At 44.9% G+C, this 27,516-nt stretch overlaps 2 protein-coding genes across 4 annotated transcripts in view; one reads left to right on the forward strand and one right to left on the reverse strand.

Annotated features, from left to right (window-relative positions):
• LOC117701407 (RELT-like protein 1) overlaps window positions 1-4,320 on the forward strand; it is a 25,274-nt gene extending 20,954 nt beyond the window's left edge. The window contains exon 6 of the mRNA XM_034493117.3: window positions 2,277-4,320. The gene's annotated coding sequence lies outside the window, so the exon portion shown is untranslated. The remainder of the gene's footprint in view (window positions 1-2,276) is intronic.
• An 11,442-nt stretch (window positions 4,321-15,762) lies between these two features.
• LOC117701408 (PDCD10 and GCKIII kinases-associated protein 1) lies at window positions 15,763-23,704 on the reverse strand. 3 transcript variants are annotated; one of them, XM_076706241.1, is made up of 4 exons: window positions 23,556-23,703; window positions 22,527-22,601; window positions 18,168-18,221; window positions 15,763-17,460 (listed from the first exon to the last, which is right to left on the reverse strand). In XM_076706241.1, exons 3-4 carry the CDS (start codon window positions 18,197-18,199, stop codon window positions 16,551-16,553), a joined length of 942 nt encoding a protein of 313 aa, XP_076562356.1. In that variant the 5' UTR covers window positions 18,200-18,221; window positions 22,527-22,601; window positions 23,556-23,703; the 3' UTR covers window positions 15,763-16,550. The 3 variants fall into 3 exon arrangements, with proteins under 3 accessions (XP_076562356.1, XP_076562357.1, XP_034349009.1); XM_076706242.1 differs by lacking the exon at window positions 22,527-22,601 and having other exon boundaries at window positions 23,556-23,704; XM_034493118.2 differs by lacking the exons at window positions 22,527-22,601; window positions 23,556-23,703 and adding an exon at window positions 18,750-19,066.
• Window positions 23,705-27,516: the final 3,812 nt, after the last annotated feature.

The raw sequence follows: 27,516 nt of genomic DNA on the forward strand, positions 1-27,516 counted from the left end.
CCAGACGTAGTTTTATATTTCAAATGAGTCTATGAGTGCCTAGCACCCCTTCTTGGTGCCAGGCACTGTGCTAGGCTGGACCATGGGGAGCAGCAGTGTGTAAACTACGCACTTTAGCGGTGACAGCCCTTTGATAAGACATAGAAAAAAGGAGCTGTAATATTTCTGCTCTGTTCATCATTGACTTTGCAGCATTAGAGGCTCAGGGACTTTGGAGACCTAAAGACAGACCTTGGGAAGCCCAAGGGACGCAGAAAACAAAATGCCTCAGCAGAATCTACTGTTAAGATTCTTTTAAGTGACAAATTCTGAGTTGGAATGATTTTTTTTTTTCTTTCCTTCTTTGTTTGTTTGTTTGTTTGTTCTGAGACAATGTCTTTGTGGCAGTCCTCCTGCCTCAGCTTCTTGACTCCTGGAATTACAAGCATGGATTACCATACCTTTTCACTCTGATGAAATGTTGCATTCCAGGCCTGACCTCATTGTCCTAGACTTTGTGACTTTCCAGATACAAAAAGTCACTTAAAATGCAGCCACAAAACAGCCCAATACATACTTTCTAGGTAATGTCCTAAAACTCATAACATAATTTTTAACTCTTTTTTGGGGGGGATGGTGGGGTGTGTGTGGCATTTTTACATTTCTCTACCAGGCCTCTTTGTAACCTTTTCTGTGCTAGGATGTTATCTGTTTACTGAGTCCTTTCCCAAAGTGACCTCAGACTGTACACTCACTGGCCCTCCCCACACACAAACTCTTGTGTCAGCTCCACAGAGACACTTGTTTCAAAAAACTTGACTTGTGCTGTCTCAGGGGACAGTATTTCATTTCCATTGGTCGGTCCTTCATCCAATACATCCTCTGTGGAAAATCAGTCTTCCTCCCTCTCCATCATAAGTCACCATGAATAGCAGGAATGGCGAGAAATATGACGAAATGCTAACCTTGGAGCCTGGAGAGACTGCTCAGTGGTGAGGAACACTGACTGGCTGCTCTCGGAGAAGACCTGGGTTCAGTTCTCAGCGTGACTCCTGTCCATCCTTAACTTCAGTATCAGCATATCTAATGCCCACTCTGGCCTCCATGGGGACCAGCTATGCGTTGTGTATACAAACATATATTTAGGCAAACACTCATATGTATAAAATGGAACTATCTTTAAAATAGTGGCTAATCTTAGAGTGTATATCTTGAAGGGTAAATTTTTGTTCTTTCCTCCCTTTTCCCCTCGCTCTTCTTCCTCTTTTCCTCCCTTCTTCTCTCCCCAACCATATATGCTAGTTACTGGGGATTGAACCCAGGGCCTTGTGCATGCTAGGCAAATGCTCTCTCCCTGTGAGCACGCGCTTTTTTTTTTTTTTTTCCTTTTATTAGGTCTCATTAAGCTTCCCACTTTGGTCTTGAACTCACTATGCAGCCCACACTGGCTTGAGCTTGTGATCCCCTTCCTCATCCTCCAGCTAAGATTGTAAGTCTGTGTCCCCAGACCCGGCTTGTAAATAGTATGTTCTTAAACTAAGACATTGTGGCTTATCGTTTGTTAGTCGTATTTCTGCAAACTGGCCTCTTGTCTTTTTATGTTCAGCATGTGTAGGCAAGCATGCATGGCAGATGAGAATGCTTTGCTCCTTTATGTAGGTTTGCTCTTTGGGTTTCTTGCATAGCATGTATGTTTCAGCACACAATGGCATCTTTAGAGTTTCAGGAGCACAAAAGGGTATAAAGCTATGAATGACCGGAGATATTTAGGACAGAGAAGGCTATTTTATAAGTATGGCTGAGGTCATCACTCTGCAGCGGGTGGCATGACGGCACAGAAGCAGGGGTTAAGATCCTTTTTCCCTGGAGAAGCGAACCAGGGATCACAGGCAGAGTGACTAACTGCTGTCGTGGGAGCTCCTGTGAAAACCTGCGCCCCTTTAATACAGTTCCTGGCGCTGAGTGACCCCTCCAACCGTAAAATGATTTTGTTGCTTCTTCATAACTGTAATTTTGATGCTATTATGAATCATAACGTAAATATCTGTGTTTTCCAAAGGTCTTCCCAGAGGTTGGGAACTGCTGCTCTAGTGTCTCAGTGATCCTTAATGGCTTTAGACTAAATTCTAGAAGGAAGGTGTAATGGGGGCTGGGGAGAGAGGATGGGTCAGCTCGGCTCAGGAGGGATCTCGGCTCCCCTGTGGTGCAGTGGTTAAGGTAGCCACCTGCAGAGGGCAGTGACAGATCAGCATGAGGTGTTTCCCGGTTCTCACAGCTTTTCCTATTTTCTCTTGCAGCAGCTGCTTGCTGTCTTGAAGAGTTCCAAGAGACTCCGAACTTTCGAGATATGAATTTGCCTGGGGAATATTTTTATATATTTTATACAGTTTCTATCATGAAGTCAATGGGCATGTGGATCAAACCCAAAAGGGAATATTTTTGCTATGCAGGACACAGAATCCAGTTTGCTTTGAAACAAGTTTTGGGGCTTAAAAGGTGTGATGAAAATTTACACTTGTGGACCGTCCCGGCCATCACGGTTCCTGGTTGCACATTCCTGGCTGTTCTGTATACAGGAGGCTCCTCCCTTGGAATCACGGCATCAGGAACAGTGGAGCCATTTACAGCCTGAGCTTGTGTCTGTGTGCCCACGTCTGTTACCGAGCCCCAGATTTCATTTTGACGTGAGATCTTCATACACACAGTTGGGTTGTTACAGAAGACTCTTGCCTGCAAAAGGTCCTTGGAAACGTGGAGTGCTCAGAAGCTGGTTCCCCAGGACGTCGTGGGATCAGATGGAACCACAGGTACCCTGCACTTCAGATTCCTGGACCAAGAATTCAGCACTGACTCCTGCTTCCGTCAGCCTGCTCCTGTCAGTCTCTGGTCACTTAGAAGATACAGAGACTATTGCTGTTTTTATTTAACTTAATCTACACAGTTGTCCTGTAGTCTAATTGAGTAAAAGGGAAAATGGCTTAAAGTCACTCTAAAAAAAACTGTTTTGACAACCAAAGGCTAAAACAAAACACTCCTCTCCTATGCAGACAAGCCCTTGCTAGACCTGGGCTGTTTTACTCAGGATCCTGCTGTAACTGATGCTTAGTAATGGCTTCCTAGGAAGATCCCAAGTTCAAGGCTTCGTGGGCTACTGAGAGTTCAGGGGATAGCCTGGGTGACTGAGCCAGACCCTGTCTTCCAACAAAAAAATGAAAAGAGAGCTGGGGTATCACTCAGCAGTGGAGGGCTTTCGGGCAGGTTCCACTACTCCTAGAGGCTTCCTGCCCTTAGGGCTCCCTCTTGGCTTTATTTTATGGAACACCTGAAAGTGAGGCAGATTTTATGCCCTACTTCCATTGGTGATGCATTAAGTACTGGGTGTGGTTTTGTTTCTGTTTTTAATTTGGCTGTACAAAAATAAAATAGAAACAAAATTTAAAAAGGGTTTAAAAAAAATATAAACCCCAGGGCATTTTCTGTAAAAAAGGAAAAAAGATTCTGTTTCTGGACACAAAGTAACTTTTTTTTTTTTTCAAACATTTTATGTGAGTGGTAGATGCAGTTTGATGTGAACCTACACTGGCAGCTAGTCACTGGTATGTGTGTTGTGTCTACAAAGCTGAGAAGCCAGTGTGGATGTCAGGTTCTCTGTGGTCCAGGAAGTAGAGTCTGTATTCATGGGAGTAATGTTTGAGCAGCTAAGCCAATATTTTTACTTAAACAAACAAACGAACGAACAAACAAACTCTATACATTTTGCAAAAGAATATACATTTTGCAAAAACGAAATGATGTACTTTAAATGGTGATGGGCTAATATGTAAGATATTCTTCAGCTTTAATTATTTTTAAATTTTATTCAGTGTGTAGCACTTTCTATAGCAATAAAAAACAAAAAAAAATAAATAAACAAAGATATTTAAGATTGTATTTATATACCAAGAGTACATTTTAAACATTTTCTAATACTTGAGCAGATGGGTGACTGGCTTCCAGGGATGCCAAAAATTAAGCATTCAATATGTTCAACACATAAGCTTTGTCCTGGTTTGCACAGTCTGATGGAATCCTGAGTGTTCCCAGCACAGTTGATATTTACCGTCCCTCCTCCTTGCTCCTCTGTCAGAAGTACTGAGGATTCTAGATAAGTTGACTGTCCACAGCACTAATGATGGATCACTTCTTGGGGTAACAAATGAATTGGTTGCCACCACGATGTAAAAATTTTGTAAAGGAAAAATTTCGGTTTCCAGTGTCAAATGTATTTTTAACTGTCTGGTTTGTACTTTTTATGAATTTTGTACTACCAAAGCAGAGTTAAAAATAAAAGCATTAAACCAGCGTGTTTGAATGAGCTACATCTTACAGGACCGGCTTCTTAAGTCTTGGCTTGTTGAGTGATCGTTGGACTGGTTTCATTGGATTTCCCCTTTCATAGCTCCTCTCGCCTGCCCACCCAACTTTGGACCTAGAGAAATAAAGATAGTGTGGCGTTTATATGTACCCCTCAGTCTGCTAATCTTAATGCTCAACATCTTACATCACTGGAGGAACATGATCATGACTAAGAAATCACCACTGGCCCAAGACTGATAAACAAATTAGAACCGGGGGGATTCCCACTTTGCCCTGAGTTATTGCATCTCTGCGGACTGTTCAGTAGTCTGGTCTCTTCTGCTCAGCTCCACACGGTGTCTTTTGGTTTGGACTGGAGAGCTGTTTCTCATGGATAGACTGAGGTTTTGCATTGGTAAGGGTGTTGTATGGGTGATGTGTTTTTCCAAGTGCTTCATGTCAGGGAACATGGAGTTGACGTGTGTCGCCTTGTGACTTCCAGTCGGTTATTTGGTTGTCGTGTCTAACAGGTTTCACTATGTTTAAGTTACTGTTTGTACCTCTGTAATGAAGAGGAACGGCACTTGGGGAGGAGGCCTGTGCTGAAATCTTGATCTGCTAGCTTTGTCGTCCATTGGAGTTGGCTTCCCCAGGACTCCAGTCAGCAAGTTACCAAGAACTTGGTAACTAAGGCGATACAGAAAGCTATTTCAGGCCAGAGTGAGAAACCAAGTTTTCTCCAGGGTTAGGTCCATCCTCTGCTCCATGGGAGGCGTTTGTTAGAAAGTTCTCAGCATTTCCTGGTTTGAGGTTCCTTCTCTGTGTGTGTGTCCTATCCCTCCTTTTAAGGCTCTCTGCACTTTGGCTTGGGACTTCCATCAAAAGACCTCATTCTAACTCCGTTACATTTGCAAAGATCCTAGCTCCCGGTAGGGTCACAAGAGTCCTGTTCTAGTGTTGGGATTTCAGTATCAATGTGGGTCTTTGGGGGGGGGGGGTTGGCACAGAAGTATAACTCTATTCCCTAGGGGATGGTGCCTGTAACAAAAGTTCTTTCAGATTGTTGTCTTGACTTTGACAGGGCTCTCTCCTTCCCCCACACTCCTCTGTCTCCTTTTCTAACCCCTCATCACTTTCTGGCCCCAGAAGATGCTCCAGGCTCTTCTTCTTTTCATGATCCTTGCCTCAGTGTTGTAGAACATATTTAATCTCTCTCTCTCTCTGTCTCTCTCTCTCTCTCTCTCTCTTTCTTTCCTTTTTTTTGTTTGTTTTTTTTTGTTTGTTTGTTTTTTTTGTTTGTTTGTTTTTGTTTTGTTTTCTGAGACAGGGTTTCTCTGTGTAGCCCTGGCTGTCCTGGAATTCACTCTGTAGACCAGGCTGGTCTCGAACTCAGAAATCCGCCTGCCTCTGCCTCCCAAGTGCTGGGGTTAAAGGCGTGCGCCACCACCGCCCAGCGAAAATATTGAATCTGTCTGGGGTTTCTACCCCGACTTGACCATTTCATTCCCAGATAACACACACACAACCTTTGTATTTACAATAAGCCTTGATCAGCACTAGAGCAGATGATATCTGCCCTCTATGCTATTAAAATCCATTTCCTATCGCTAACCCTGAGTTATTACTTTGTTTCATGGGGCTGCTCTGAACTCCCAGTTGGTCAGCCCTCAGGGCCAGGCTTTCTTGACTCCCAGCCCGTGGTGTCTTCCTCCGCTCTCCACCCTTTTCTTCCCTTCGTGGTTGTCTCCAACTCGAACACTGCCAGGAACACCAAGCTGATCTCAATTCTGCCCAGCGATAGACTGTAGACATCTTTATTCACCAATCAGAAATAACTTGAATTTATGTGGGGAATCTCTGGGACGGCCATGTCTCCTCCCACTCCAAACATTACAATACATAGATAGCAACGGACAGAACCTCAATGTCCCAGTCTTAGGACCAACTACGTATCTAAATCATTTTACTGGGGAATGATATTTTTGAAAATAAGGACACAGGCTGTGTTCATTGATTCTGGGTGTCACAGCCTCTGCCCTCTGTATAGTAACCCATATCTAAGGACACATCTTTGTGTTTCTGTGTGTTAAGAGTCCAAGTCCACATGGTACCTCTGGCTCTGTATTTCTCCGTGGCATTCATTTTACCCTTATGTTCTTTTCAACTTTTTAGGAAACGCCACTCCTTTTGTTCAATGCAGGCACACACATGGTTGAAAACTACCCCAGGAGAGCCAGCTTTACTAACAGAATATGGTGCTGCACTCAGCTTTTTGCTTTTGGACTTCGGGTGTCCACAAAACTGGTTCCTTGGGTCACACTTTGGAGTGTGCACAGATATACTATGGCGTAGGTCGAGGAAATGGAAAAGCTGACATAATTTTTACCCCAGGAAAAGTAGAAACCTGGAATGTGTGCACTAGCAAAGATCCTGGAAATCCCCTGGATTCCTCATTTCATAGCCAAAAGAGGTTCGCTTGGCGTGGCATACTTGTTTTGAATCAGACTCTTGGGATATACATGTGATGCAGATTGGGGTGCCAAGACCTTGTTTAGTTTTGACATTTGTCAGGGTTGGGGATGTGGGCTAATCAGGGCCAGTCTGGATGCCCCTGGTCAGTGCTCACTGTACCTGGGCTCCTGGAGGATCTATGGTTTTGGGGGTGGAGGCACTGTTCACGGTTTTGCACACTTCTGCATTTCCTTCTCAAGTCTGTCTTGCTGGCCAGCTGTGTGCCATCCAAAACTTACAGTGGAAACGTGAAAGAGTTGGGGAATTTACAGCTGGGGTCCCCACAACTTGGAGCTATGTAGCCAAGTGTTTGCCGCGGGAACATCCACCTTGCACCGAGATAGCACTTTGTCTCCCTCTGCTGGTTGAATGTAGAAACTGCAGGGGGTATGGTCCCACCATTTGTTGATGCAATACCTTTCAGGCATCGGTGTGCAGAGCCCCCATGATGTGTTGGCAGACGAATAAACCTTTAAAAATTCAGGCTATCACTAGCTAGCTAATGAGAGTAAAGGGGCAAGTTTCATTATTTTCCTGATCTTTTTTTTTCCTGGCCCTGTCAGTCTATCTTGTTTTTCCCATCAAATGCTTCCTTACTGTCTGAGGCCACCTGTGTGCCTGGTGAACACGAATGAAGGCAGGAATGACTGTGGAGGAAACCTCAGGCCCTAAGTGCTGTCATAGAAATGGTGTGACTGTTGTAAGCAGTTGGGACTCAGAGAGATAGCTTGACCATCCATGTAGATAGTTGAGCCTTAGCTCTGCCACCCATGCTGTCTGTTGGAAACCAGGCTCTTGGCTTCTTTGAGGCTTAGCGTTTTTCTGAGCCACTGTTCAAAGGGTGGATTTACTTGTTTGTTTACTTTTGCATGTAAATGTGTTTTCTTTCTCTCTCTCTCTCTCTCTCTCTCTCTCTCTCTCTCTCTCTCTCTCGTGTGTGTGTGTGTGTGTGTGTGTGTGTGTGTGTGTGTGAGATGCCTGTCTGTTATACGTTCTCACGTGTGTGGGCCCTTGTAGGTGTGTGTGTGTGTGTGCATATGTTAATACTGAGAGTCTCTAATTTCTCTTTACTTCATTGAGGCCTCTTACTAAACCTACACACTACTGATTTGATTAGTCTATCCATCCAGCTTGCTGTAGGGATCCCCTTGTGCATTTTTTTTTTTTAAGGAGTAGAAAATGCATGCAAAATCATGATGCCTGCCCACAACTCCCATAAACTCCCAGAAGGCACTTCCCGTTTAGTGGCTAATTGGTGCCACTGTTTTGTATGGCTATAAATAAAATAACCTGGGGTTGAATAGTTTAAAAGGATAAAAGGCTTGATTAGTACCAAGTTTGGGAGGTTGAAAAGTCTACGCTTAGCAGCCACATTTAATAAAGCCCTTAGTGTTCACTGTCCCATGGCAGATGCGCCCTGACTGTAGCGGGAAGGATTGTGAGGGATTCGGAGAAGAGGAAGAACTCCAGGGAGACCCGCTCTCGGGGTAAGTAAGCAACTCCACAAGACACAATTCACTCCTTAATTCCATCTCGAGACCTGATACCATCATCACTTGAGAAATAAACAGTCTGTCCATGGGGGTGGGGCCTCCACAACTCAATGATCTTTTAAGGTCCCACCAGCCCTCAACATGATTACATTGCGAATAAAGAACGCTAAAAGAAAGATTCATCTTAACGAGCTACTCACTTCAAGGGCAATGTGACCTAAACGTGTAAGTGGACATGAACCCCTGTGTGTGTGTGTCAGTCAGCAAGGGATGAAATAAAGGGGGATAAAATATGTTCAAGATAAGTGCCTCTATTGTACTTGTAATGTTGGGTGATAATTGCTGATGTAGGTGGGAAAGGGTTTATCACTTTAGAGATGAATATCATCAGAAGTCGTTCGGAGAGCTCTGGGGCATAGCAGCAAAGTTACTAAGAAGATGTTGACCCGTGAAAGTGACCCTTAGCCAAGTGACCAGAAGACAGCTAATAGTGATGGTTTGCCAGGAGCTAAAAGGTGAGAAGCACTTTATGTCTCAGTGTGGTCTCGTGGTGCAGAGGGAGGCCTGGCCATCGCCCCTGCTTTATCTGTGATGTGACTGGAGAAACGGGTCTCTGTACGCACCGGCAGGATTTGCTCACAGACACAATTGATGAAGATTTCAGTCGATAATTCAATCAATAGCCATCTATCTCAGCAAATTATTTTAAAGTCATGTCTATATAGTTATTTCATCTTACTATAAATAAATAAGCGATAAATAAAGAGCTTACATATGACATCCATTTTTGCTAGATTGTCACCTGGCTTATGGCTGATGTCATGGAAACCTGTATGAGTCTGGGACTCATGGATTTGCAAATTCATAGTTTAAACCTTTGGTTGCTCTTCAGTTATCAACGTTTTAGACAGGGAAAGCATCTCAGCTGGCCCCAGATCAGAGACCAACTTTCACGAACCTAAGAAATCTTCCTTACATATATGTCTGAGGGCCACATGCATCCTTTTCTACAGCTTTAGGAATATTATAGCCTCAGTCCAGGTTACCTTACATGGATAGTTGGTTTTCAAAATGTCAGAAGTCCATAGAATTGACACTACAAATATTTATATATTAATGTCCATTCTGATTAGAGACCTGTCTGTTCCTGACAGCTTCCTGTTGTGGATTCTAAGAAGAAATTGAGCATCCTTGGAGTTATGCCAGTTGTGTGGTGACAGCCACTAGGCAAGAATTGCCTCTTTCCATCTACAGACAAATTACTGTCCAGAAGAGGACACACATGCAGAATAGTCGACTGATTATATCTGCCTAGACAGAATAATCAGCCCTTAATAATCCTGCATCACTAAGGTCTGTCAGATGACTCTGGGCCAGAAGGCTGAAGATTTGATGCTCGAATGTTCGGTAGTATAGGGGCTTCTCAGGTGTTCAGCGGTCTCTATAAATTGGCTAAGTTTTAGAAGCTACGTTTAGTGCTTCCCATAACTTCAGTTAACTCAGTCATTCCGGATTTCTGACGGGGTTGAAGACCCATAGTCTCATAGCCAATCCTGGCTATTTACTTTGAGAGAAAAGATCTGAGTAGATGGTTTTCAGCTGACATTCATTCTAAAGCCAAAAAAAAAAAAAAAAAAAAAAAAAAAAAAAAAAAAAAGCAAGCCAGGATCAAAAGTAAGTGTTTTAGTTAGAAGAGATGACAGAGGTTCTGGTTAGTCACAAAATGATGGACTGGGTATTAGGACTATCTTGTACCTCACTGGTACAATTAGGAATAAGTATGCTCTAATTGTATTTGAGAGAAAAGTTTTACTTTAAACAGGAAGAGTGATATGTAGGAGGAGCTAAGTGGGAAGGAGTACTGAGAGGAAGAGATGGAGTAAGGAGAGAAGATGAAGAAGAGGAGAAGCTAGGTGATGAGAGAGAGAAAGGGGGGGGGTGCATGGAGGCAGATGTTCACATGTCTCCACCAGTCAAAGATAGTTTTTATATCTAGGTTGGGTATTGGGTTACACTTCTGATTGAGCATTACCAAACTTATAAATCCTTTGATTAACATTTTAAAAAAATTGTATAAAAGCAAAAAGGAAAGGGGGGTCATGGGACAGGGGTTTTCTAGGGAGGAGAAATAGGGAAAGTGGATGGCATCTTAAATGTAAATAAAATATTAAATAAAAAAAGGAAAAAAAAAGGAATATTATATCCTGAATATAACCTGGAGATCAAGTTTATCTTTCTGGAGTTTTCTCTCTCCTCTTCATCTCTCTTCAAGACAGGATGTCATATAAGCTCAGGCTGGCCCCAAGCTAGCTATGTAGTTGAGGATGACATTGAAATTTTGTAATATTTATTTTTAAATTATTTGCATGTGTGTGCATCTGTATGTGATTATGTGCACGTGAGTGCACTCTCCTGTGGAGGCATCAGATCTAGTAGGCCTGCAGTTACAGACGGTTGTGAGCTGCCAGATGGGTGTGCTGTGACCCAAACTTGGTACCTATGGAAGACCAGTACGTGTTGTAACCACTAAGCCACCTCTACAGGCTTGAGCTTGAAATTTGGACCTTTTCTGCCTCGTACCACTTGGTTTTATTTGGTTCTTGGAATGGAACCTAGGGCTTTGCACATGCAAGGAAAGTACTTGACCAATCAAGCGACATCTCCAGACTTCTTTTTCCCTTCCTCCTGTCCATCTGCCTTTCTTTCTTGTTTGCTTCCTTGCATTTAAGACAATGAATTATTATATAACCCAGGCTGGCCTCGAACTCACAACCTTCCCGCCTCATTCTCTTGAGAGCTAGGATTATGGATGTGCACCAACATGCCCAGCTGTTAGGTTGTTATTTTATAATGATACATTCCTTGTATCATTTTGCTTTCAAAGCATCAGGATTCTCCTTTGTTTTAGATTTATTTTAATTTATGCTTATGTACGTGTCTCTGTGTCCGCCATGTATATGTGTCTGTGCGTCTGCCATGTATGTGTGCGTGTGCCTGGGAAAGCTGGAAGCCAGAAAATGGAGGCAGATCCCCTGGAGCTGGAGTTACATTGATCATGAGTGGCCCAATGTGGGTCCTGGGATGTGGGTATTCTTCCTCTGGAAGAGTCACAAGCACAAAGTAGCAAGGTTCTAAGTAAGCACTCTAATTAGCAGTCTGGAACGTGCAGTTTTGATAAGGGAAATGAGTGAAATTCTTTACCTGTTTTCTGGCCTTTGGGTCACATTTCAATCTAGTTTCCTATTAACTATTCCCAAATGCCGGAACGTGGCTCCCCAGCAGCCCCAGTGAAGGAAGAGTGGCAGGTGGCTGGCATTAGATGTGCGTTTTCAAGTGTGCTTGTGTCGAAGCTGTGTTGTGTTGTTGTGCACGCACAGATGCTGCATATTCTGTCAATATGAACCCCATTTTATTTATTTACAGGGTGCTTCTCGAAATGCGAGTTCATTTGCTTTTCTAAACCAGTGGTTTCCTATGTAGGTCTCATTAGGCCCCAGTGGTGTGGGAGGAAACAGTCAACCCTGATACTTTCATTATTGCCTCCTCTTACTGTTGCTCTATGAAGTAGAAGCCACACCAGAACAACACAGTGCGTTTATTTATAACATGTCGGTGTAGGGGTGAGTGTGCAGTATTTGTTCTTGATGACCAGTGTGAAGTCAGCAAGGTGGCTACCACTGTCACCAACCCAGTGTTGATAGGCAAGGCTAGGGACCTGCCCACATTGCAGTGTGGATGCCAGGGACCCACCCACTCAAGGTCCAGCAAGTCTAAAAGGTCTGAGGTCTAAAAGTCTGTGTTCTTTCCTTCTCTCTACTTTTTAAAGGCAAGTGTAGTGCAAGCTTCCAGGGCACACTAAAGCTGGAGAGGGTCTCTTTTTAAGCTAGAAAATGGGAATGGTCTCCATTTTAGAGACAAGAAAACAGAGACTCACTAAAAGGAAGGCATTCAAACCTATAGTTTATAGCAAGAGACACTGGCAGACTCTAGGAGCAATGTGACCAAATCTCATGTGTGTGTGAGGTTCTGGGTAAGGGCCCTGGGATCAGGACTTCTGGACACCCAAACACCACGACTCTTGGCTGCATTGTTAGGTACGGAGGTACTTTCTCCACATCTGGAATCAAGAGAAAGGGGACCGAGAGTCTCTTCAAAGGACATATCCTTTGTTCTTCCTTCCTTAGGATTTTAAAGATTAAATTCAAGATGGCTGAAAACTAAGGTCACCAGACCCCCATAGCTTGGCCTAAACTTTGGCTCTCAAGGATTGGTTTGTTTGTTTGTTTGTTTGAACTACGTTTAGGATCCCTACTCTCAAGTGAATAAGAACTCTGGTTGTTCTACTCTGTGTCCACCCTTTCCCAGCTCACCAGAGAGCCTGGTTCAAACAGAGCAGAACAGTGGGGTGGGGTGGGGGGGGGGTGGGGAGCTGCCTTCAGGAAACCCGATTCTGACTCACGTGGGCCCATGCTCCTCCAGGCAGTAGACACACATATGTCACCGGGACCTGACACACAGTCATCATTCAGCAATCTTGACTGACGCCTCTTCAAGCCACATGCAGAGCATTTATTCTTTCCTTCAGCAAAGGTTGGACTTAGTCACCACTTACTGCCTGAGCCTGGCCGTTGTCACCTGTTTGGTAGTTCCTTTAGTGGGTAGGATAGCAGATAGGTGACTTCAAGGGGCTTACTTTAATAGGCAAGTGAGTCTGACTTCAGTCAGCATCCTGGCTGCAACCAGTGTTTTTGTTTGTTTGTTTTGTTTTGTTTTGTTTTTACAGCCTGGTGGGCTTCAGCAGACTGCTCCCTGCTGGGACTTTTCCCATGGGAGAAACTAACACACTCAGTACATAAATACACACGTAACACACAACACATGAGTCTTTGCACACAAGAGGTTGGGACTGAAAGATCAGCAGTTCACAGACAGCCTTAGTTACACAGTCAATCTGAGGTCAGCCTGGGCTACATGAGACCCTGTCTCAAAAAGCCCAAAATAAAGGCTTATTTCTCCATAATCAGGGAAGGCACTTACCGTAAGCAAATGTCAGCTTTTGCGTGTTTGTTGCTATAATAGAATACACTTAAGTGGATGCATATAATCTAGAGAAAAAGTAAAATAAAGCCACAGAGAGAGAGAGAGAGAGAGAGAGAGAGAGAGAGAGAGAGAGAGAGAGAGAGAAAGCGCATTCTCTTTTCCATCATGAAGATGCATGCAAGATAAAGCATGGACAAGAGAGGGTTTGTGAAGACTCTCCCTAGCTGAGGAGCTACTGGCAATTGATAGCTGCTGGTGCAGTCATTTTTCTTTTGGGGGGTGGCCATTTAAAAGTTGCTCAGTCTCCAATGGATGTCTCTCCACACATGCATTTGCAGGCAGCACTAATTGGATTCAGTGGGTTGTTTAAAAGGAAGAAAAGGATGTGAAGGTGGGATGGGTGTATTGAGGGGTTTGAGCGAGACAGAGGCTTGGTTGGATATGTTTAAGGTATATTACAAACAAGCTGGGGCTGGTGGCGCACAATTTTAATCCCAGCACTTGGAAGGCAGAGGCAGGTGGGTCTGTGAGTTTCAAGGCCAGCCCTGTCCACAGGTGAGATCATGAAACTCTGTCTTAAAAAATAAACAAGGAAAACATAAGCATTTCAAACATGTATGAATTCAAAGAAATAAATAAATAATTAAAAATAATTTTTTAAAAATTGTGTGCAAACAGGATTGGCTATGGTAGAGCCTTCCTGCTATGGGGTTGCCAACAGTGACTAAGCCAAGCAAGTCATGAGCTCTTTGCTCATCCTCCTGCATCTGGTGCTTCCTTGTGCATATAATGTTACCTATTAGAATTGTTGCTCAGTTCCCCAGGACTGACAGCTCCCTCATGCTGAAAGGATGAAAGATGGGAAGATGGCAGCTGGCACCATTCACTGAGTGTGGACAAGGTGTGTGCCATGCAAGACACCTACATTCCCTTCACTGTTTTGAGGACCTTCCTTGTCAGTTATAACAACCTGAAACTATTTGCCTTGGCAACCAAGAAGTGACACTTAATTTCCTATATAGGATAGTTCAGTTGTCTACTAGTGGAAAGTTAAATGCCAGTCTTAGTTCAAGAAAGTAGTAGATGATAAATAAATAATCAATCAATCAATCAATCAATCAGTCTTGGGCTAGTGAGTTGGTTCGGCCAGTAAAGGTGCTTGCTGCCAAGCCTGATGATCTGACTTCCATTCCTGGCTCCATTTAGGTAGAAGGAGAGAACTGATTCCCAGAAGCCACAAGTTGTCCTCTATATGCATGCACACACCACACACACACACACACACACACACACACACACACACACACACGTAAAAAAAAAACCCAACAACTTAAAACTGAGACTTAACATGGTAAATTCCATGTGCTACAACTAGCTGAGGATCATAGAGACCTGTGATGTCTGGGCCTGATCTCCGTTGGTGCCTCACACCGAGTATGCTGCCAGAATGTTCAGAATGTTTGAAGGAGCTCCCTGTCTGCAGCATCACTTGTCTGGTTCAGTGCCACCAAGAACACAACACACACAGCAAGATGCGGGTGGCTGAGGGACCACCTCATAGAAGGAGCCAGAATGGGGATTTTTTTTTCAGTCTCAAAATTCTGAGTCCCGTCTGAGGCCCTCTGGTTGAGGCCTGAATGAGGGCGGGGAAGACTGTGTTATGAAAAAAGGTTGTAATCCTTGGCTATCTGTTCACCTTCTCAATGCAGCTTTTTTGCAAAAGTGAATCCTTTATAGCATGAGAGAGCGTGCTGTCAGTGCTGGGGAATGTAGTAGCTATTTCTAATGAACTTATGAGGTAAAGGTGTTGCTTCTGGGACACAGAGAAAGCCTTGTCTGCACCAAGCCCTTCTTTCCCTGGGGGCCCTGTCTGAAGTCCCTTTTTGTGATCATTTTGGAGATGTGACAGAAGTTGGGATGGTGGTAGCTGTTGAGACTTCCTTCTCCTGGACCAAAAGTTTAAGAATTGTCCATGCCACATTTAATATGAGTACTGTCCTCGGGCCTCTCAAAACCTGTTAGTTGTAGCATAGGCTTTGGGGTTTGGGAGTTCAGATGTGGCAGAGACTGTAGGCTCAAAAATCAATATGCATTCTCTCTCATCTTCATGAATTCTATCCCAAGTTGATTTGGAAGACTCAAGCACACAGCTTGATTGATGTTTTCTGTTCTCTTTTCTATCCAGCTAGATCTGGCTATGTGATCAGATACTAACCAACCTGGTATAAGTAGAAAGTTGGACTATACCACCTTACCACAGAGGGAGTGCCATCTCTGGCCCTTCCTTTTTCGTTTATGGCAAATGGATGTCTACGTGTATAAACTGAAGGGAACACCAACAGTCACTAATTCTGTCTGAGACTATTATATCCAGCTTTTCGGCAAGACAGGGAGACACATATGCTGTGGTGCTTTAATGAGAACCAGACATTTAATGACATAAATCCCTCCATAAATGGCTATGGTGTTCCAAAACACTCAGGAACTCAAACCTAAAACATGATGCTAGTTTTAAGAAGTATTCTGGCCAGCCTCCCGTATCCCGAAGGAGATTAAAAGGTAATAGTGTAAAAAAAGTTAAGGTCAAGGTGTTCTCATAGCACAGCTGAGGACTAACCATTTGTTCACTGGTCGAGTCTGCTCTACCCTGAAGGGCACTGAGCTTAACCTGATGTTCAACAAGTGGTTAGTTAGTAGTTCCCTGGGTGACTGTCCCTGAAGTTAAGCTCTGGCACACAGTAGGCACTTTAAGTGGATAGTTACCCTTTCTAGGTTGGGTGAAGTATTTGGCTCTCAAAAACAAGGTAAAGAAATACATTCAAACAGAATGGCCATGTTTGTGTGCCCCTGGGATCAAGTGTGGGGATATCATGGCATTCTCATGCACATCTGGACAGATGTTCTGGGGGTGCTTTCAGGGCCAGCATGCAAGCTGCTTCACTTCTGCACTTGTGGAGGACATGGACATGGAGGTCCACTCTTATTTTGATGGTAGCATTCTGAATGCATTCGGAGTAGAGGGATGCCACATACAGCAAGCAGCATGGCACAGGTACTGGCAATGGGAAGATAACAGATGTAAACAAGTGGTGCAGCTGGTAAGGCTGCCGTGGCATGCTGGCAGAGTGGGCACATGCTTCTCTCTATCTGCTCCCTGTGACTGCAGCTCACTCGCCTCACCTCACCCCTCCCCTAATCAGCATCATCTGCATCTTCTCCTGCAGTAGCAGCTTCTAATGCTGCGAGGGCTTCTGCCACCTCAGCATCCTCATCTGCCACAACACCCTCCCTGTCCCCATTGTAGGTGTGGGGGTCTTCCCGCTCATTTCCAGAATCAGCCACTGGTGTAGGGTGAGTGGGATCCTCCTTTTTAAGGTAGACACTCAGAGCTTCTGTTGTCCCTGCCTCATTCAGTGAGTCCCAGCTTCTCTTCAGGGAGAAGGGCATGCTCAAACCCTGCTGGCTCACCCTGGGGTGAATTTCCGGAAGGGGCTCCACCTCAGAGTGGTTTTCAAAAAGATAATCCTTTTCTTCAGGGTCTGCATTGTCTACCGAGGGGCTCCAGAGCTGGGGGTAATCTGGGGCTGGTATGTATGGTATGTGATCTGCCACTGCCAAGGCCTCGGCAGGGGCTCTGCAGTCTCCATGTCCCACCATCTGGGTCCCTTCCAAGGTGGGCAGTATACAGCTTTGCTTCCTGTAGTCTTCTCCTTCAAGGAAGGGTTGAGCTGAGTGAGCACTGTCTATGGTGGCTACCCAGGGGCTGCTGGCCCAGGAGCCATTGTCAACCTGGTGGGGCCTGGGACTCCTGACAGACTGCAGAGTAGCAGTGGGGCTGATGCCATTGAAAACACCATGCTTCTCCACACAGGGTCTCTCTTCTGAGTCCTCCTGGGGGAGCGGTCTTTGGCGAGGTAGACCAGTTGTACTGCCTCTGCTCTCTGACTTGCTCAGGCTCCCCCCGTGTAGGGCATTCCTGGCCACCTCAGCATTACTGTTCTGGGTGCCTTTTAGTCTGACAGTGTCGTCTTCCTCCAACTTGCAGTTGTTTACTTCATTGACAAAACCAGGGGAGGGCACTTGAACTGGATCAAAGAGATAGCTAGGGGAGAGAGGAGTAGACATCAATTAATTGACATGGGGACAGAGGAGCTGGTGAAGAAACTGGCTCCTGCAGTTGTGTCTAAAAGAATAAGTCCATTTGGCCTAAAAATCTTTGGCTAAAGAAAAAGAGCTGAAGAGACTTAGAAAGTCAGGTCGCTTCAGTCACTCGGTCAATCTGTTTTGCTTATGATTCACCTCACTCAAATTTTTATGAACTGTCACAAGACAGGTGACAGTGAGGTCACTAGGTCACTTCAGGAGTCCTCTATAACCTGAGCTTGCCTTTTAGATATCTAGACCACATGTTTTCTAAAGGGTGCCACAAGGAGCCCAGTCTTCACGTCTCGGCATTGTGGGTCTAGCCTGAGCTGGCTAAATGCACTGGCTGCATGAACATTTGAGCGTGCTACCTTTTAAGCAGCTGTCACATGTCCTGTCTTTACACACTTATTTATTTCTATCACGTTTGCTGTTGCTTTAGCATCTGCCATTGGTCAAAACAATGGGCTTCGTTATGATGTTTCATACCTCTACATAATGGACTTCGATCATACCCATCCCTCCATCTTCTAGTGTCCCCCACCTCAACCCTCCTACTCGTCTCTTCCTAGAGCTCTCTTCTACTTATGTGCCTTGTTTTATAGGCATGGTCTTTACAGGACTCCACAGTGACTACAAATGCCCCTTGCAATATGTTCACTTTACCTTTGTATCATCTTACAACACCTGCACCCCATCTGGATTATTTTTTGTTACCATCTGGAAAAGAAAGAGTAAGAATTAGCCATATTTGTGAGAAGGAAGTTTGCTTTCTTTTCTTAGACACTCAAAGTTAAGCGTACATTCTGGTCAAAGGATAGCACATGAATCATGAAGACATGACCCCCCCCCCCCATGTCTCTAAAGCCAGGCATGAATTCTGAGCTCTCAAACATTGTTTATACTTTATTCATGTAAACCACCTTCCAGCCATCTAAGCTTTATATTCCAGCCCCATCTGCAGATGGGAAAATCATGGTGGAATAATACTAGGGGGCAAAGCGACCCATGATGTTTAGTGACCCATGATGTTTCTCAGAGGACCCAGGAACCCTGCTCAGCAGCAGGAGGCATAAGCATTCCTAGAGGACTCTTGTTACCTTCTTGGGTATTAAGACAGTGTGGTGGTTTGAAAATGCTTGGCCCAGGGAATGGCACTATTTGGAAGTGTGGCCTTGTTGGAGTAGGTGTGGCCTTATTGAAGGAGGTGTGTCACTGTGGGCATGGACTTTAAGACCCTCATCCTACCTGCCTGGAAGCCAGTCTTCTCTTAGCTGTCTTCAGAAGAAGAGGTAGAACTCTTAGCTCCTCTAGCACATGCCTGCCTGGATGCTGCGATGCTTCCCGCCATAATGATAATAGACTGAACCTCCGAACCTGGAAGCCAGCCCCAATGAAATGTGGTCCTTTATAAGAGTTGCCTCGGTTGTGGTGTCTCTTCACAGCAGTAAACCCTAACTAAGACAGACAGAAATAGTCTGGATCTAAATGTCCATCAAAAGCTTATGTGTTGAAGATTTTGTCACCAGCCTGTGGTATTACTGGGAGGTAGTGAGCCTTTAGAAGGTGGAGCTTTATGGACAGAAATTAGATCATTAAGGGCTGTGCCTTTAAAGAAAATATTGGACCCAGTACCCTTTTTTTTTTTTTTCCTTTTCTGATTTCTCAGTTACCCTTAAGTGACCAAGTATCTTCTGTCACATGACTCTACTATGATGCACTATACTGACATAGCCTCAAATAACAGGTCCAGGTGACCCAGGGCTGAAACTTCCAGATCTGCAAATCAAAATGAACCACCTCTTCTGAGAACCGAAGTAAACTCTCCCTTCTTATATGCTGATTTGGCTCTTGTATTTTGTCAATATACGGGAAAGCTTGCTGGGATAGACATAAAGTATTAAAGATGGCTGACTATGTGTTTCCTGATTCAGCCCTTTGGAGTGGTACAGCCTGAGGTGGACACCAGTGTTAGCTTAGCCAGAAGCAGTATACTCCTGACTTGCTATCTCCACAGCCAGGACAACCACACTCAGGATTCATGAGCTCTGTTCTTTCACAGGTTAGTACCATGCCCCTGAGGCTTCCTAGTGAAGATGGTAGAGGCATTTCCCACCTGCTCACTGTGCCTATCCCTTTCACAGGTTGGGTCTTCTCCATTGCTTCCCTTTCAACAAAATCTTTTCCATGTTAAGCTGGTCACTCTGGCCTGCTGGATTCCTGAGTGAATTCCAAACACCAATACCAGAGGACCTCTGGGTGGTTTTCTGCTTCTTGTGTACAAAGGCTTTCAGACGACAAATGGACACCCGGACCTTTAGCCTAGTGCCTTTGTTTGTAAAGTTCATTTGGAGGAGAGATGATTTACCTGTGGCTGCCTGCTTCCCTCCTTCTCTCCCTCCCTTTTCCCTTCGTTCAATCATAGACTCCCCAGGACGATACTCTATAAGACTCAGCCAATAGGGAAAACAGCTGCATCTGCTATAAACGACAGGTAGGTAGGTAGGTAGGTAGGTTACAGGGGATTTGATTTATTATGGTGATAAAATAAAATCTCAAGCAGTAAGTACAAAAGTTGTTTCTAAAAGGTATGCCCACCTGAATGCATGGAATGGCCAAAGCAAACCATGAAACAAATATGGAGGTGGTTAAGTTAAGAACCTCAATAAGGGAGGTTCCGAAGTCCAGTTACATTTGTGCTCCTATGCCAAAGGCAGAAGGAGATGTGGTCCCAGATATAAAGGGGAGACCATGTGACAAAAGATGCAGGAGCTGGAGTGAGGGGGTGCATATATCCCCCTGGGGAACACGGACCATATTGACTCCTGGGAGCTCGTCAGGAATAGGGTCCTTTAGTGTTCTTCTTTTCTCTCTCTCTCTCTCTCTCTCTCTCTCTCTCTCTCTCTCTCTCTCTCTCTCTCTGTCTCTCTCTCTCTCTCTCTTTTGAGACAGGGTTTCTCTGTGTAGCCCTGGCTGTCCTGGAACTCACTCTGTAGACCAGGCTGGCCTCGAACTCAGAAATCCACCTGCCTCTGCCTCCCAAGTGCTGGGATTAAAGGCGTGCGCCACCACCGCCCGGCCTTTTTAGTGTTCTTTAGTGCAACCTGTTGTCCAATTCTAGGAGCCCTGGCAGTTGTCTGGAAACCCCAAGTTGGTAGCAACTTTTCCAGCAGCACAGGAAGTGGTTCTGCAACCCCCTTTCCCCCAAGCACCAAATCCCTGGGACAGCAAACTTGCAGGTTCCACTTGGCCACACAGCCATCTCTCTGCCTCTTCCCTCTTGATGACCTTTCATTTGTCTCCCTGGCAGGTGCTACTAACAGACATGTTGTCACAGATTTGTTTCTGATCCATCTTCGGTTGGAATAGATGGACTCCGTTCTCCGAGCCTTCTTTGTCTTTTAAAAAGATGCACATCTTAGACCCGCAAAACATATAATAGAGTTGCCATGACATGGGCGTTTAGCAACACCAAGAAGTAACTGGTTCTAGAATAAGGACCAAATGGTACAGGTCTGTCAATCATGACATCAACTGCAAAACATATAGAGACCCAAGTACAACAGCACTGCAGAGAAAGAAGGAATGGGAGGCTTAAATAGCAGCACACACACACACACACACACACACACACACGCACACGCACACGCACACGCACACACACACACACACACACACACACACACACTCAGTGGCTATTAGGATTATGCGCCTAGTTCCAGCTCCCCTTTCTGCCTTACTTTCTGCTCATAACTCATAGATGAAGTGGAGAAATAATTTAGATTAAGAAGAACCATGCCCATTCTTTTCTCCCTTCAGCTCCTCTTTTCCTCCCCTCCTTTCCTTCCCCACTTCAGGACTGGCTCTGCAATAAATACCTTTGTTTACTTTAAAATATTAAAATATTAAAAAAAAACAAAACAAAACAAAACAAAAAAAAAACAGGCCAGAGGGTAAGGGGGACTCAGAAGTATTTAATAGACTGCAGACAGTCCTATAACTGAAGCACTGTGAAACGTTGTCAGTGAGTAGGTAGGTCAGCTTTTGGAGCTCCAATTTAGCAGGTGGAAGGGAGGGAAAAGGAGCCAAGGCGGGCAGGAGGGGCAGCTGGTCAACAACTTCCATGATCCCTCCCAGTGTCCTAGAGGCTGCTGGCGTCCTGGGGACCCATTACCTGATGAAGCTTGAAACCTTCTGCTGGGCTCAGACCACAGAGCAAATTGCTTAGAAATGCAAGGATGGAAGGCAGGCAGCAGATAGACAGAGGCTGGGATTGCATCCAAGGCCTTCATCTGCTTATGTGTTTTCTGTAGTCTTGAGCCCCTCCCCCCCTTCTCTCCCAGGGAAAGATAGGATCCACATTGCTCTCCTAAACCCTTCAACTGCAGGCTATGTGAGTAGCTTTTCCCTCTTTAGGGTCAGTTTCCTGGCTTCCCTTTAGGCCCAGTCCCATACCCGAGAGCCATGCTTTCTGAGTCAGGTACCAGCCTTCGTGGTGGGACATTCTTCCTGGTTCAGGTCCTGCCCTTTGTTTTCCCCGCTCTGTGATTTCCTTTCCTAGTGACATTCCTTTCTCAACTGGCTCTAATGTCTAAGGTTGTGTGACCCCACAGGTGAAAAGGGTAGGGACACACCCATCTTTGCAGTTATTCTCCCTTATACATATCAAATCAGGTTCAGTTCATTTCCCATGCCTACATCAATATCCCGTCCATATCTTGCCTGGAGCAAGCAAAAGGGAAATATCCTTCCTCTGGCATGATACACAGAAGTAGAAAAATGCTAGCCCTTGAAGGAACACTGAGTTCCGGAGGAGCAGGCTACCTGCCTTCCCTCTGCTTGTCTTTTTGGAAGTAGCTGCCTGATGTACAGTGGGAGCCCTTGATGGCTAAGGGGAATCAAAATGTGCTTTGTCTTTGAAGCGGTATACACGACAACAGGGAAGCAAAGGGCACATCTTTTGCAGCCAGGGTTTGGTTTACACAGGGAAAAGCAAACACCATTAGGATGGCTGAGTCTACCCACCGCTGGCGCCACCTGCTCCTGGACTCCCACGTACTGCTTGACTCTGCCCCGGTTTCGTGTTGAAGTTAAACAGTCCTGTGTTTGAAGATGGTCATGGCCACATTAGTTAGTGGTGAAGTCTCCAGGCAGGAAAAGCCTGTTTTACAATGGGGATGGGGGGAGGGTGCAGGGAGAACTTTAGAGTTTTTTCATAGAGAAATTGACAGCATTCACCATGGTGCCGAAGGGTAAAGTGATTGCTTGGAGCCAGCTTATAGGGGTTTGATTGGCCAAGTCCAGAGCCATCAGACCATCAAAATAACAGGACTAGCAAGGATTTTAGCTTACTGAGGAAAACATGAGTGACAAGACACAGTGAGAGGAGCACAGAAGGGAAAGGGTCAGTGCTGTCACCATGGAGGAAACCAGCCAACGAATATACACGGAACATAGAAAGACTACCATTTGCCACCCCTCATAGTAATGATAATGGATCCAGATAAGACTCGCTGACAAAGGCCCGGGGAACAAGAAAAGCTAGAGAGTGAAAGGACCAGATGACTGTGAAGCACCACTTTCTGCACATGTGATAGCCACAGTATTCATGAGCTTAGAGCAGCACGGTTGCCTGCATAGGGTCTACACAAGACAAAGGCCCCAAACAGTCCCAGATGGGGCCCTGTCCTCAGGCTGAGCCTCCTCTCAGAGGGAAGCCCCTCCTACTTTTGTGTCAGTCATCTACCTCACATACTGGGTTCAATTACACAGACCACTTCATCCTCACTAGTCAAAGGTAGGAATGATGGGTGAGTGACAGGTGGGAAAAAGGGACTGGGTCCTTGTGTGTTTTTGTTTTGTTTTTAAAGTCTTGCTAAGTAGTCCAGTCTAGTCTGGAACTCTCTGTCCTCTCTCCTCAGCATCCAGAATGCTGGGATTACCACCTTAAGATATCAGATTGGATAAGCCATTTCAATTGAGGGTCTTTTCATTTCTGTGCTCAGATCATACATGCTCACCACCCAGTGGTCAATTTCAAGACAAGTCACTTACTGAGGGGGACGAAAAGACCGGGTTCTCTTCCTTCAGCCTGGAAAACAGTCTGCTTCCTCCTCTGTGGTACACTTCCAAGCACTGAGGACATGCCTTTTCAAGGGTCCTGTGGCATGAGACTTTAAAGTCACTCCCAGGAAATAGTTTGAGTTTTTCGAGGGCTAATGGGATAGTTACAAGAGGGCTGTAGTAAAATGAAACACTTAACATTTTAACACTGTTTTGAAAACTTGCTAATATTTAGAAAACAGAATCTCTTTTCTAAATCTGATTTCCCAGAACCTGGCCAGAGAGCAAAGTGACCGAATATTTAGGGTGCCGCTACTGGGTACTGAGCTCCTGGCTCAAGAGGAATGGATGCAAAATGCCACCATTTGACATCACCATTTGGCCCTCTGCCTACAAAGGCATTAGAGAAGAGGGCCCAACCAGAGATTATGCTGACTCCAAAGCTGCAGACGGATTAGAATATAAGCTGTGGACTACGAAATCTTATGTGGATGACTCTTTTCCTACCTAAAGGCATCGAGCTACTGTTATTTTTGAGATGCTTTAAGTTGTTCTATAACTTTCTATTATCCACACCCTTAAATATTCCACTTCACACCTCAGTCGACAATGTACCTTAGACACAAGTAAGCACTGCCAGGATTGGGCTGGATTGGACAGAAGTATGTATCTAGAGACACACTTACAGGTTTTCTCCATTGTGGTGGTTCAAGAGAAATGCCTCCCCCCACCCTATACTCATTCGTGCAAATGCTTGGCCCATAGGGAAGGGAACTATTAGGGGGTGTGCCCTTGTTGGAGGAAGTGTGTCACTGTAGGGTGGGGTTTGAGGTCTCCTATGCTCAAGTTACGCCCAGTGTGGTACACAGTCTCCTACTGCCTGCAGCTCAAGATGTAGAACTCTCAGCTCCTTCTCCAGCACCATGTCTGCCTGCATTCCGCCATGCTTCCCACCATAATGGTAATGGACTGAACCTCTGAAATTGTAAGCCAGTCTCAATTAAATGTTTTCCTTTATAAGAGTTGCCATGGTCATAGTGTCTCTTCACAATGAAAACCCTAATTAAGACATCCCCCAAAGAGGTTTCCTGGTCAAAGAGGTTTGGGAGAGCAGAGATTAAAGGCAAACACATTCAGAGTTATAACAAAGGATGGTTTCTCTTAGAAAACCCAGTATTTCCCTAAAATACTACATCACATAACTTCTTTTCCTATTAAATTAGCAAGTGATAGAACCCTTGCTGTGGGATGCTTTTGAAAAACTATTATGGAGAAGAGAGGCCTTATCATTGGGAGTCTTATGCATCAGTGGTATAATGTGAGGCTTCAGTACAGTTAGCCACACGTCGTTCATGCCTGAGTGTCAGAAGCTGGGGTCCCAGCCACAACTCCATGCCCAGCTTCTTCTCGCATCCTTGTCTGCCAACAGGAATCTATGGCAGCAAAGCTCTCTTCCAGATCTCAGATGCGACAGTGGGAAAGGAGAACTGCCCTGTGCCACCATCTGCACATGGCTTGCTTTGGCTTAAATGTCATCTCCTTGAAGCTGAAGAGGCGTCCTGATGGCATCTATTCTACCCTGCACTGGGGACCTTGCTCAAGCTTGCAAAAGAGCTCACAAGCTCATGGAGAGACTACTGAGGTCCACTGGGTCCCAAGTCATGGTCCTGACCCAGTGAAGAGAAGTTTTACTCCAGCATTCTCTCCTTCACGCCCAGTTCTTCATGTCACGCCCTAAAGCTCTGGTACTTTGCTTGACTCGGGTTTCTACCACCAGGGCCGCAGAACATGAAGATAAGGACAGAGGTGCAACCAGCAGAGTCATTGGAAAGAGAGAGAAAAAAATCTTAAGTCTCTCAGCCTCTCCCTTTCTGTCCCTCCCTGTCCCCTATGCTGTGTGTTGGGTGTGTGTGTATTAGTCAGGGTTCTCCAGAGCCACAGAACTTATAGAGTATCTCATAAATTAAGAGAATGTATTGTAATGACTTCCAGGCTGAAGTCGAACTAATCCAACAACAATGGACAAGCTGTGAATGGGAAGTCCAAAACTCTAGTAGTCTCCTCTTCTGTAGTAGTAGCTGCTCTTCTGTATAAACTGGAATCCTGAAGAAGTAGGTTCCAACAGATGTGTTGGCAGGTAAGTGCGAGCTGGTGAAGAAGAGTGAATCTTCCTTCTTCCAATGTCCTTATCTAGGTCTCCATCAGAAGGTGTGGCCCAGATTAAAGGTGTGTACCACTACACCTGGATTTGGAATTTGCTGTCCCAGGTTGGTTTTGAACTCAGGGGTCTGCTTGCCTCAGTCTCCTGGGATTAAAGGTGGGTACTACCTTGCCTGGGCCTAAGCTTTTCATGGCCACCATGCCTCAGAGAGGTGTGTATGTAAGGTAGGATTGGGTAAAAAGCATGGAGTGGTGTGAGATTTCTATAGCCACGGAGAACACTCATCCCACCACACTAGTAGTTTAATAAGTGAACGGTTTTAGGTCAGAGACGAGCTGCACTTACATCTGCTCTACTTAGGAGTGCTGCAACTCCCAGCAACTTCATCCCTGACTGTGACTTGTCTAATCAGTAAGCCAGGGAGAGGGGTAGTTCTCACTTATCAGGGTTGCTATGAAAGTCCAATGAGATGAAACCATGTAGACCATTTCCTGAGTACCTACTGTCAGTACTTATTCAAACACTGCAAAGGATGGAGAGGTTTCAGGTGGTCAAGACAAGCTGCTGTACCTGAGTTTAGGAGCTTCACAGCTACCTGTAACTCTAGCTTGGGGGGATTTTGTGCTCTCTTCTGGCCTCTGCAGGTTCCTAAATCCATGTATACATGTCCAGACACAGACATGCAATTAAAAATAAAATAACATGTAATAAACACTGCAGTTGACAGGTGAGTGCTTACTATCTGTCTGGTGCTGGTTCAGGGACTTTCTTGTTTTGATTCTTTTCCGTGTTATGATAAGCCATTCAAGGGGCAACAAATGCTATAAAAGTTGGTGAGATAGTATAGCCATTATCAATAAAGTGGTTATTGCTTTAGTCATAACCACTGTTAACTATTTTGGAAGGTTGTAGCCTTCCTACACCTTTTCTCCAGATTGTGTTCAGTAGCGTTTGCAAAATGTAATTTGCTTTTCTCTTGACTTGAAATTTCCAGCTGTTATTTCATCAAACTACCATCAGATGGCAGTATATAGTGGTTATTAATAGTTTAGTTTCAAGAGAAGAGCACAGAAGAATCAAGCAAGCACAAGAATCAGGAGCAAGTATGAGATTTTGGGCTTATGTCCACTTACCAGTGAGTACATACCATGTGTGTTCTTTTGTGATTGGGTTACCTCACTCAGGCTGATACTTTCTAGTTCCATCCATTTGCCTAAGAATTTCATGATGTCATTGTTTTTAATAGCCGAGTAGTACTCCATTGTGTAAATGTACCAAATTTTCTGTATCCATTCCTCTGTTGAATGACATCTGGGTTCTTTCCAGCTTCTGGCTATTATAAATAAGGCTTCTATGAACATAGTGGCGCATGTGTCCTTGTTATATGTTGGAGCACCTTTTGGGTATATGCCCAGGAGGGGAGAAGAGCCCTTGGTCCTATGAAGGCTGGATGTACCAGTGTAGGGGAGTGCCAGGGCAGGGAGGTGGGAGTGGGTGGGTGGGTGGGGGAGCACCCTCATAGAATCAGGGGGAGGAGGGTGGGATAGGAGGTCTCTGGAGTAGAAACTGGGAAAGGGGTTAACATTCGAAAAGTAAATAAATAAAGTATCCAATAAAAAAAATCAAGTGCAAGTCAGGCACGTGCTAGCCATGGTAAGGTTTGCCAGCAAGGAACGTGGTGAATAATCTGGAAACATCTGTTGCATTAGCTCTAGTGGCCACGGTACCATAGCTCTTTGCAGCTTTGCCAGGCAAGGGTTTATTTACTTCTCTATGGAGACCTTGGTTGGG

Source organism: Arvicanthis niloticus, unplaced genomic scaffold (assembly GCF_011762505.2).
Source record: "Arvicanthis niloticus isolate mArvNil1 unplaced genomic scaffold, mArvNil1.pat.X pat_scaffold_1009_arrow_ctg1, whole genome shotgun sequence".
Lineage (NCBI taxonomy): Eukaryota > Metazoa > Chordata > Mammalia > Rodentia > Muridae > Arvicanthis > Arvicanthis niloticus.